Source organism: Mirounga angustirostris, unplaced genomic scaffold, assembly GCF_029215605.1.
Source record: "Mirounga angustirostris isolate CCGP_5_RB_7025 unplaced genomic scaffold, mMirAng1.0.hap1 SCAF_4, whole genome shotgun sequence".
Classification (NCBI taxonomy): domain Eukaryota; kingdom Metazoa; phylum Chordata; class Mammalia; order Carnivora; family Phocidae; genus Mirounga; species Mirounga angustirostris.
This window is the reverse complement of record NW_026991712.1, coordinates 46,790,806-46,803,546: the sequence shown is the minus strand read 5'-3', so window position 1 is coordinate 46,803,546 and position 12,741 is coordinate 46,790,806. Positions and strand designations below refer to the sequence as shown.

At 35.7% G+C, this 12,741-nt stretch overlaps 1 protein-coding gene across 2 annotated transcripts in view; it reads right to left on the bottom strand.

Moving 5' to 3' along the window:
- Nucleotides 1-12,741, bottom strand: part of MMP16 (matrix metallopeptidase 16) — a 280,343-nt gene that overhangs the window by 65,594 nt on the left and 202,008 nt on the right. For both annotated transcript variants that reach the window (XM_054512545.2, XM_045896274.3), the window contains exons 5-6: nucleotides 11,377-11,538; nucleotides 9,207-9,418 (exon numbers count right to left, since the gene is read on the bottom strand). In XM_054512545.2, coding sequence (XP_054368520.1) covers nucleotides 9,207-9,418; nucleotides 11,377-11,538 — 374 coding nt within the window. The remainder of the gene's footprint in view (nucleotides 1-9,206; nucleotides 9,419-11,376; nucleotides 11,539-12,741) is intronic.

Below are 12,741 nucleotides of genomic sequence, written 5' to 3'. Positions count from 1 at the left end.
TATATTTCCACATGCAAAAGGTAAACAAATGCTTCTAAGAAATTCTGAAGAGCTGGCTGAATGTTTAAATAACTTTACATACTCCACAAAGCACAATGATAATCACAACATTGTTAACTGAAAGTTTAAAAAGGGAATGGAAAAAGTAAAGTCTCATTTTTGCTTTACAGAAATATAAGAAGTCTAAACTGGCACAGCCAAAAAAGCCAAATATGAAAGATAAAAACTGGAGAAGTGCTATTTTAAAAACTTCTAATAGGGCGCCTGGGTGGCTCAGTTGGTTAAGCGACTGCCTTCGGCTCAGGTCATGATCCTGGAGTCCTGGGATCGAGTCCCGCATCGGGCTCCCTGCTCGGCGGGGAGTCTGCTTCTCCCTCTGACCCTCCCCCCTCTCATGCTCGGTCTATCTCATTCTCTCTCTCAAATAAATAAATAAAATCTTAAAAAAAATTTTTTTTAAACTTCTAATATAAAAGAAAATCTACTTTTTATGTACAGTATAAATCTTGAACTAAACTGCTTATTAATCTTGCATTAAGGTAAAAGTGCTCTTGGGGCGCCTGGGTGGCTCAATTGTTAAGCGTCTGCCTTCGGCTCAGGTCATGATCCCAGGGTTCTGGGATCGAGCCCCGCATCGGGCTCCCTGTTAGCGGGAAGCCTGCTTCTCCCTCTCCCACCCCCCCTGCTTGTGTTCCCTCTCTCGCTGTGTCTCTCTCTGTCAAATAAATAAATAAAATCTTTAAAAAAAAAAAAAAAGGTAAAAGTGCTCTGAACAATAAATTGTGAATGTGAGCACTTTGTACAAATCTCAATATAAAGCTATAGATTATGACAAACATGGAATAAAAAATATTTTTGATACTGAAAAGATTTAGATTATTAATAATTGTAGAAGAGCAAGATTGATATTGCTTGGAGTGAAAGGATTTTTCAAATTAGCTCACAATTAATATACTTTCTGAAAACATTTTTGCATGATTTATGGAATTTTTCTATTCATATTATAAATTTATATCAAACTGTACATGATAAAACATAGTTTAGTCTCCAATATATGCACTGCAAGCATATATAGATTTTTTTTTTTTTTTACTTTTTTCCATTGGAATATAGTTGACACACAATGTTACATTAGTTTCAGGTATGCAATGTAGTGATTTTTGTTTTAATTTTTTATTTAAATTCCAGTTAACATACAGTATAATATTAGTTTCAGGTGTAGAATTTAGTGATTCAGCACTTACGTACAACACCTGGTGCTCATCACAAGTGCCGTCCTTAATCCTCATCACCTATTTAACCCATCCCCCACCCACTTCCCCTCTGGTAACCATCAGTTTGTTCTCTATAGTTAAGAGTCTGGCTCATGGTTGTCCTCTCTTTTCTGCCCCCCCTGTTCATTTGTCTTGTTTCTTAAATTCCACACGTCAGTGAAATCATATGGTATTTGTCTTTCTCTGACTGGCTTATTTCGCTTAGCATCATACTGTCTAGCCCCATCCACATCATTGCAAATGGCAAGATTTCATTCTTTGCTATGGCCGAGTAATATTCCATATATCATATATACCGTATTTTCTTTATCCATCTGTCATTTGATGGCCACCTGGGCTGTTTTTATAATTTGGCTATTGTTGATAATACTGCTATAAACACTGGGGTGCATGTATCCCTTCAAATTAGTGTTTTTGTATTCTTTAGGTAAATACCTAGTAATGCAATTCCTGGATCATAGAGTAATTCTATTTTTAACTTTTTGAGGAACCTCTATACTGTTCTCCAGAGTGGCTGCACCAGTTTGCATTTATGCTGCCCTCACTGCAAATGTAGCTACCATCTGTCACTACACTGCTAATACAATACCATTGACTCTATTCCCTCTGTTGTACTTCCATCCTTGTGACTTATTCATTCTGTAATTGGACACCTGTATCTCCCACTCCCCTTCACTCATTTTGCCCATTCCCCTACCCCCTCCTCTCTGTATTTATGGGTCTATTTGTAAGCATATATTAAATGTTCTATTTTATATTATTAATAAAAACAGTTTTACTGAATCCAAAGCAAGTATCCAAATATATGCTTAAAATGTTTGAAGTCACCTATAAAAAAGGTGACTAGAAAGAAGACTGGAAATGTAGGTGACTGTGAATCCATTCTTCTGAATACTTAAGACACTTGCCCCAACGGTCAGGAAATGTCAGTAAAGAATTTAAATATTTCAAGGAGTAAATCTTAAGCCATAGAGAATACAAATATTTTGAAAATCAATTAATATTGACATTAAAATTCAGTATTACACATAATTCCAGTTGCTTCCTAAAATGTTTACTTACCTAAAATATTTGAAAGACTGTGATTTTGTACTACAAGGAAATTTAATTAATACTCTGCTTGCAGTGTCTTGTTGATAGCTCCCTTTGGTCTAATGTGAATCTAGCCCCAATTACAACATACTATTAATATCAGTTAATACTTCCCGGCAGTACAGAATTAAACTATGACTCAGAGTAATTTTAGATTACCCTCTGTTGTGTAATTTCTCTAAGTATTTCTTTTTTTAAACACTTTTTGGATTCTCTGACAACAGAATATATATATTTTTTAAGATTAAATTATTTATTTGAGAGAGAGAGAGAGTGCACGAGTGGGGGAAGGGGCAGAGGGAGAGAATGTTCAAGCAGACTCCTCTTGGGAGTCTGGGAGCAGGACCCAGACCAGCTCCATCCCACGACCCATGAGATCATGACCTGAGCCGAAACCAACAATCAGACGCATAACTGACTGAACCACCCACGCACCCCCATCTGACAACAGAATACTTTTAATTATTTCATTGAATAAAGTAATATGAACAATAATCACAAACCACTCCATTCCTTTCCCTTAAAAATACAAATTAGAGCCATTTTCTGTGATCTTTACTCAGCTAAAAGTTATTTTAAAAAATAATTTCAAACAGCATGGGAATTTGAGTTATTGAATATAATGAGTAATTCCAAATGCCAAGTCTGTCTTGCTACAAAAAAGCTACCATTTCCTGAGGCTTACTATGTACCTATGATGGAATTTGTTAGCCATTATACAGATAAGGAAAATAAGCTCAGAGATATTTTTAAGGATTTTTATTGTCTCCTATGTTCATGGCATGGCGCAATCCAGCAGTAAATACAAGAGTAGGCTCCTTGTGTGGAGCCTATGACAAATGGGATCTGACTCCAAGTCTATCTCTAATGTCTAAAACTTTAAGCATCATCCTATACTGATGTAAACAAGGACATACAAGTATGCAGCAAGAATGAATGACATCATTAGGTTAAGAGCTGGGAGAGAATTCTTCCAATTGTAAATGGCAAATCTAGTCTTTAGAGTCACAAAAATGGCACAAAGTTTATATAACCCACAATAAACTCTATTCTACAAAAACTCTATTTCTACAAATATTGTTGTTTCCTTTCATATATCTAGCCCCATGCAGACCTATGTAGAAGCAGACTGCGCAGGAATAGAGATTGGAGATAGCCTTCTGCTGCTTTACAAACAGCCACAGAAATCTGGAAGATACACGAATATGTGGTATTTGACAGGGAAGACCTGCAAAGCCCGGAGTGCCTGGAAAGTTCAAACACAGCAGGGAGACAAGGGTGGCTGGCACTGAGTGAGTAAAAATGAGCAAGGAAAGAGGAGGTGAGATCAGAGAGGTAAAGCAAATGTAGTGATCATGCAGGTTTGTGGGCAACTGAAAGAACCTTGGCTTTTTGCCCCAACTTTATTGAGGTCTATTGACAAATAAAAATGGTGTATATTTAAGGTATACAAATTGATGATTTCTTATAAGTATACATCATGAAATGATTACCACAATCAAACTAATTATCCATCACCTCACATAGTTACCTATTTTTTTTTTTTATGGTGAGAACAACTGAGCTCTACTTTAGCAAATTTCAAGTAAACTATACATTATTATTAACTATAGTCACCATGCTGTATATTAGGTCTCCAGGACTTATAACTGAAAGTTTTACCCTTTGTGCAATGTCTCCTCATTTCCCCACCTCTTGAACCTCTCTCATTCTCTCTCTGTCTCTCATATAAAATCTCTTCTTTTATGAAACAAAACCAGCATCTTGCAAATGAAATTGGGTCATACCCTGTACTTACTAGGCTTGGCTAATGAGACATTGTACTTTGAATGGAAGTTAAGCTAGTATTAATAAGGACAGAACCTGGACAGATCTGTTTCTGTGGAAATAAAAGGAACTGTGATTCTTCAGTAGAATTAAGTAGGTAATAAGTTTTTTTTGTGGTTTTCTTGGTATACAGTGAAATGCTTTCCTTACTCAGAGCCTTAAGCCTTCTTCTCTACTAATTGGAAAGACACTTTACTGTACTTCCGTGAATGCTGTTCCACGAAACAGTGTAAAAGTGCCTTTTAACACTATCCTTTCTAGCTCTACTGTAAAGCACTGGCCTTTGTTTGTTCCCCTTTCCCCTTGATTTAAAGAACTGGTCAGTTGCCAAGTGAAACCTTGTGTGTGTGTGTGTGTGTGTATGTGTGTGAGCATGTGTGCATGCACACACATGTGTCTGCACATGCTAAAAGAACTGCAGGTGTGGATACAGTTTCTCTTCCTATCTTCAATTTCAGGAAGAAGAGTTACTACTGCATTCTTTCCCATATAACAAAATATTGTGTGCTGAAACATATCCTATACAAGTTTGGCTAATTCCACTTTCTTTTACACCACAAAATAGCTAAATAGTCCATGTTTTTATCTTATAGTCCCAAAGAACTTTGAGTCTTCATTTGAACAGTCAGATTTTCCTGTTGTCAGCTTGGTCACAACAGAAGCCTCCTGTGATATACACAGTATAAACTCTGCAGGGAACACTCTTAAAAATCACCTCTTTTGAGGAAGGACAAAGCTTCTCTTGTATCACTATTTTATTCCTCTGTTCCTTGGCATTTTGTTTTGATTTTCATTTTCTTGCTTTAGGTGGTTTATGTTCCCCAAAGATTATGAAGCTGCATGGAAGGCTTAACTTTCTCATGTGAATATATTCAGGATTTTATCTATAGGATGGGACAGAAATATATATACACACACACATATATAATTAAAATATATGTTGTACATTATATATATGTAATGCTTGTTATATTTCCATTTAGACACATATCCAGGTGAACTCACTTCAAATAAATGAGTGTCTGCAAAGCTCAATGTAAATCAAATCTCTGAAGAGGAATTTTGCTCCTAAAAAGAATTATGCTACAACTACCATTCTAAAGAAAAGTTCCTTTCTAATAAGAAAACAAAATTATCTGATGATATTACCTTTTACTTATATATAGATTTTCAGAATTTAAGTAAAAACATACATACGGATTTTAAGTAAAGCATACGGAAATCTTTGGGCAAGGCATAACAAACTAGTAGAATGAAGTATTTTCAGTAACGTCATATTGGTTGATTACTGTTGTATAAACACAATAGTAGCTCTATTTTCATTAGATAATTCTTATACTGAGATCCTTATTCATTAGCTTGAGCATTATGAAGCCCATATGAACCAATCCCTGCTTTGACGAAGTTTATAATCTAGTTAAGGAATGTACTACCATGAGAAATAGAGAAGATAGAAATTTAAAATATGCTAATTGAATGTAGAGAATAAATACAGAAATCACTAGAAAGAGATATGGGGTTGAAGAATAGTCAGAGAGGTTGGGACATGTGGAAGGCATTGAGGAGGGAAGTTTTAGATAAGCAGAGGCTTGCAAGGAAGCCCCAGATATTAAAACCACAGTGAAATGAGTGTTGGGTGGGTAAGGGTTGAGGAGATAAAGAGGTTTCTAATTTGTGTAGAAAATCTGTAGTGAAGAAAAGTAGAGAATCAAGTTACATTAGTAAAAGTGAGATCAAAGAGTGGGTGATCCTAAAATATACTTCAAGGAATAGTTGATAAGGAGCAAACTATGAAACTAATGATGAGTATATTAAAAGAAAATTTAAAAGGCAGGTATGCACAAGAGAGACTGGCAGAGAGTAATTTCAGGCAAGTAGAACACATATGGGGAAATGACATTAATTTGAGGTAAAGTTAGTCTAGTCTATTTGGGTATAAAGGGATAACTTAGTGGGCCAGCAGTTATTACTAAAGGAAAACAGAATTTGTGGATGCTTTCCCACATAGTTCAGTGACCCATGGAGAACCTCTGTGTGAAGCACTTTGAAAGCTAGAATGTAAGCTCCAAGAAGCCAGGGTCTAGCTGTTTTGTTTACTAACACATGGCCGGTGCCTAAAACAGCATCTCACAGTAGGAGCTCAATAAATATTTCTTGCATATTTATTATTTTAAGATATAGTTTAAAGCCTACCACCTTTCATTTGAACTTCCCCTTATTCTTTCAGGTAGCAAAGCTTAGTGGGAAAACCATAGATTTTAGAATCAAGTAGACTTGCGTTCATCTACTAATACTTACAAACCTTGTAACTCAGACTAACTACCTAACTTTTCTGATTCTCAGTTTTCTCATTTGTAAAATAGAGAATTCTGTGCATCTTGCAGAGTTATTATCAGATTTAGAGATTATGGATGTAAAGTGCCCAGATACATTTGGGGACATATTAGTTACTCAATCCACAGTAGCTATTAATTAAGAGCAGGTATCACTCAATCATGCTTTCTTGTTTATTTCCAATTTATATAATTTGTCACTTTGCACTAGAGTTAATATATCTATTTTCTCTCCCTCAATACACCAACTTTTTAGTACACCAAATACCAATTTCTTTAATGTGCCTAAGAAATTTTTCTCTCAAAATTCAGCATAAGCTTTTTCTCAGTCAAGTTTTCTTGAACTATTCAACTAGACTTCAGTACGTTCTCTTCATGTCCATGTTGTACCTTTTACTCCTACATCTTGAAAGTACTTAGGGTCATGTTTGTCTTCACTCCTGGAATATGAGCTCCATAAAGACAGGGGCGCTACCTTCTATTCTACATCCCTGGTGCCTAGTAAACTACCCTGGGCTTTCTACAGAAGAAGAGATGAGTATGAAAATTATCAAGTCATGTCACACAAAATCCATCAAGTAAGTGGAGATTAAAAAGAATGCAATGCCTATCAGAAGATATCCTCAACAGTAATCATTCTTAGAGAGGGCAGGGACCAGTGGAAAAAAGAAATTATTCAGATAGAGTTTCGGAACTCTCTCCTATAGAGTTTTTTTTTTTTTTTTAAGATTTTTTATTTATTTTTTTGACAGAGAGAGACACAGTGAGAGAGGGAACACAAGCAGGGGGAGTGGGAGAGGGAGAGACAGAAGCAGGTTTCCTGCTGAGCAGGGAGACCGATGCGGGGCTCGATCCCAGGACACTGGGATCATGACCTGAGCCGAAGGCAGACGCCCAATGACTGAGCCACCCAGGCGCCCCTCTCCTATAGAGTTTTGATTAAGGAAGCCAAGGTAACATGAGAGGTTAGAGAAGCAGACCTTACTCATATTTTTCATATACCTGTTCTGATATTAATAATAGTAGCTACTGTATTCTACTTGAGAGTTGGCCTATGTGCTTTTTATCCATTCCTGATTCCAGGAACCAGTGATCACAAGACCTCATTTGTCAATCAAGAACACTCCCAGTGTGCGGAGCAGAATGGCTGGTGAAAATGATTGTTACACTTGAAGATATCAGTCTTTTCTGAGATCGGCCATCTAGTTAGACAGATAGGAAGGATGGAAAGGATGTACCCAGAGTCCATTTCACATCATATTCTCCGATAAGTTTATCACTTTGTTGATATGACTATGATATCAAGCTATAAAGCTGGGATGTTGGAATTTGGCCAAAATGGCGAAAACAAAATCCTTCAAATGTCATTTGGTGTCTTGTAGAATACACAAATGACTGCATTTTGTTTTCATTTCAACTAGTTGCTGCGGACTGAGCCACAATGAGTGGCTATATATAAAGAGAAGGAGAGAAGAGAGAGAGAGAGCTTTTATTTTTTACTCCTTGAATCTAAATTTATTAATCTACTTAAATTGAATGGAAGATATCTAATTAAGCATTGCAGAGCACTTACAGAATTCAAAAATCTATTCATGTGTTTGAACGAAAGCATCGATTTTTCCTGGAAAGTATGATGCTCTTGTGCATATTATATCAAATCCAAATCTTATTTTCCAATAAAGGAAATAGAGTACTTTGTCTATTAAAAATTATATGAAATCTATATTTTTAAAGTGTAGCCTCTGGTAGATAGGAAATTCTGTATAAGTAGGATAATATTTCATTATTTATTGATTCACGTCTACCCAAAAAGAGAGCACATTATTTTCTTTTTAAATGGATGGTATTGCTAAGATGTAGTTATTTTAATACGCTAATGCCAACATAACACTTATATTTTCTCATCAGTCTTTCAGATCAGTTTACAATATTGAGGGAGAAAATATTTTTCACTATTACACTATATTCACCTTTCAACATTAGATTAAACTTACTTTGTAAGTTCATTATGTAACTTACTTTAATACACTGCTTGTTATTGTCTGAGAACCCAATGACATTAAAAGGCACACTTAGCAAAATGTAATATTAGTTTTACTTGTAACCTTCTTAAAAAATAATATAAATCAGGTATATATAAACGCCTGACTAAAGAAAACAACATACACTTTTGTAAAATCAAAATGATGGTTTCATATTAACTCAAATTCCTGCCAGTAGACCCCAAACAAAATGATCACTACTACTTCTAAAAAACAATGCTTTAATTGTCAAGTGAAATCATAGGGATCTCATAAAGATGTGCAAATCAAAGATAGAATAGCTCTAGCGCGCCTGAAGTGGCTAAGCTCCCAAGCAAATCATCCCTATTAGTTCCTATTCATGATTTCAATTATGCTTTTTTATCTGTTTGTAACATGCAGCATTTTCTTACCCTCACATTTCTAGGCATTTTAGCTTCTGCTGACATAAATGCATTCCTCAAATAGAACGTTACAGCAATCTTCTGCTAGACATTTAAGCCCATTTGTGCGTTTATTTTTTAAGATGCTTTTTTGAAACTTCTAACTGTGAGTGGTCTGGGAAGGTAGTGTGAGAATGAATGAGAACTTGTTTTCTAAAGCGACACTGTAGACACTTGATCTACTGTTAAAAAAAAAAAAAAATCACAGCCTCCTACCTTGAAAACAAACATCTCCCGGCGAAGAATAGCTAGAGTGTTAAAGTTCCCATCGCAGATGTTGGGTTTGGCTCCAGGATAGGAAGGTCTGCCAGTGGGAGGCCGAGGAGGTTTGGGCCTGTCATTCTTGCGTGGGTCGGCGGGAGGAATGGAGCGGTGTGGGGGCATTGTCGGTAGAGGTCTTGTCGGTGGAGGAGTCTTGTCAGGTGGACCTTTGAAAATATGAGGAAAGCACTTGGCTCACTTAACACTGGAATAGTGCTGGACAGTCTGCTGCCAAGGACAAGCACTCATGAGGGGAGGGCACAGATTAAGTGAGCTAAGAAGTCTTTAAGATTGTATGTTTTCTGAAAAAACAAACCATCGTACCCAACACAACACTGCCAAGTCTCTCAGAAAGTCCTTATCATGCTAAGTTCTGAATCCAATTCACTGAACTTTCTTTGTTAATTTTTAATGATATTTTTTTACAGCTTCGCCAGAGTCCTTATTGGAAAATCTGCTTTCAAATCTTTTTTGGAAGTAGGTGGTGTATAAATAATACATAAATGAAGATGAATACTGGAACCAGGCATGTAAGCTCCACCGAAGTTAATCCTAGGTTTTGATAGACAATGATTCTATGCAAATAGTTCTAAAGGATAAACATTAACGAATCATTCTATCCTGTGTCTCCAACTGTATTTATAACCTTTTCCTGACTTTCATTATTTTCTTCTAATGACATGTTTTGACAAATTGCCAGATGAGTGTTTCATTTGAATACTGAATCTGAAACACCTATTGATTAAAACGCCACTAGTAAAATATTAATGTGAAGAAGTATTTCTAAAAAGAGGTTTCTAAATTAAGCCAAAGTCTACACATGTAATTTGGTACAGATGTAAAGCATCATTCCTCAAGGAATTTATGTTTTTAAAAAGAAATACAGAGCTGTTCGCACTTAATATTTAGACACGGAAAGAATATCCTTTTGCAGACCTTCAGTCTAGACTACTAATTCATGAGGTCATGAGAAAGAGCCTTCCCTAACCTCAGTTAACCACTTAGGAGGAATTTCTGATGGCACAAATTAGGCACAGGCTAGCACGTTCGACACATGTGCAACTTAGTTTTGAGTCTGAGACATTTCCCTTTTCTCAGTATCCCCAAAATAAAGAGCAGCACAAAAGCTGACATTTTTTTTTTCTCCAAAACCTATTTTGACCCTGAGAGAATGGTTACCACTGAGATACTGAAATTGAAAAACTAATGAATGCAAAACAACTTAGTGAACTTAAACTATGCTATTTAAAAATGCAAATGACACCTTCTGGATACTGGATATTAACATACAGATAACACACATTTGCCTTTGTATTGTAAAATGAAAGCATCACTTCATTAATTTAGTAAAGCATACTCTCTATATGTAAATTATAAATGTCAATTTCTTAACAATTATGTGTGAAATAAATGTCTTTATAAAGGTCAGTGGTTCTGTTGACGGAGTTAGGATTATAGTCTTTCTCCCTTTGTCTTAATTTGTATTCACTGACTGAACCCCATAAATAAAAATGATCTTAGTATATTAGAAATTTATTTTGAATCAGGTGTAAGTAAACTTTGCCATTTGTTAACTTCCACTTCCATGTTTGTTAACTTTCACTTAGTCAATAATTACACGCTTTTGAGGTCTTTTTATTATAGCCATTACACAAGAGTATGTTCTGCAACCTCAAAAGGGATTTATCCCGTAACTGTCTAACATCAAGTATCATAAACTGAGGGTCAATTTGTCAGTTTTTACCAAAATCTCAGTATCTTATAAGAAGATCTTATATTTCTCACTGCTTTTATTGGTTATATTCATTTATTATATTTTTTTACCTGAATTTTAAATACTAAAGTTTGTCAGATCTTTGCTGTAACTGCAGGTTTCAATTAAACTCAGTGAGAAAAATTTATCAGTGTGTAGATTTACTATAATCTGTATATTAAGATATCTGGACTACTGCCAACAAAACTTGATTGATATAAGACTTCTGCCAATAGGCCAGACTATTTTTTTTCTTATTTCTCGGTATTTATCTTTCTCATATACTTAGAGCATCCATCTCAAAGAAGAAAACACAGCAGGAATTCTGGACTTCACTGTAGGGTTAACCAAACAGAAACAGTGGTAACCTACCATAAATTTTCTGGATGCCTTGCAAATCATCATTAGGTAGTTTGAAGTTGTCAGTTTCCATGTACTGGTAAAATGGGGCCATGATGGCAGTGGGGTCATTGGAATGCTCCAATCCCAGAGCATGTCCCAGTTCGTGAACTGCTACAAGAAATAAGTCATTTCCTGTGAAAATGAGAAGAAAAGATGCTATTGTAACTAATATCCAAGTACAGAATTGGAAAGGACAATTTGGTGTTATCAAAATTTCACCCAAGAAAAATAGGAGGAGCTCTTTATTTCACTATCAGTGTGATTTTATCATTGGACTTTCTACTGGCAAAATCCAATGTGCTATTTCTGAAAAGGTGGGGGGTGGGAGGTGATGTTAATGTAGTCACAGAAATTTAGAAACTGAATGGGAAGAACAAAGACTAAAAGTTGAAGAAAGAGCAGGAGCATCAGAGATTGCTACTACTGCTGTTGAAATATCCTTCTGATTGGAAAGTACGTGATATACTTTTAAATATCTTTACATCGCACATAATGCTAACAAGCAGTAAAAAATACAGGGCAGATACAATCCCTACTTTGACACAGTGAGTAAACTAAGGCATAAAGGTGAACAAGTCTTGTCAAGAACAGCAAATCTTTGCATTTACAAGAGGTGTGACTAGAACTCAAGGTTATTTTAACTCCTAGATGAAGGCTTTTCTTTAAATTAGCCTAGAATATAGGAATACAGAAGTGTAAAATAAAAGTCATAGGCTAGCAGTTATAACCAGGATTCTAGTCCTAGCTTTGTGAATACAAATTCTAATCAACTCATATGCAATCTGAACAAAATATATTTATTTAGAGTGGCTGTTTCTCATGGAAGAAAAAAAAAATCTCTCCCACCTGTGGTAAACTTGCACCGTGAAGTCTATTTAGTGCAGACTCTCAGGGAAGCTTTGTGTTGTCACAGCCCTGCGGATGACCCCTACATGTTGCCCTGTTCTGGATCATCATAATTAAACTCATGAGCAAAAGAGCCAGTCTTACATGTATATTTGTTAATTCTAAAAATTTAGTTAAACTATGTGAGCATCCAACAGTTTAGACTATTAGACTTCTAAGGGTGTGTTCCTAAGTGGAAAGTTTAAAATGATTGAACATAAAGTGTAAAGTTTTGCATAGATGAATTGCAAATGATTTCAACGGACTTCCTGAGTGTCATTTTTAGGAAAACTCTCTTCCAAACATTTTTATAATGCACTGTGGTAATTCCCTTCAGAGGTTTTTGTTTTGTTTTGTCTTGTTTTTACACAAAAGCTGAGTACATAACATTTTTTTCCTACTCCGGAGTAGTCTGTCATAGAAAAATGGGTGAAACCATGGGGCTGCTTC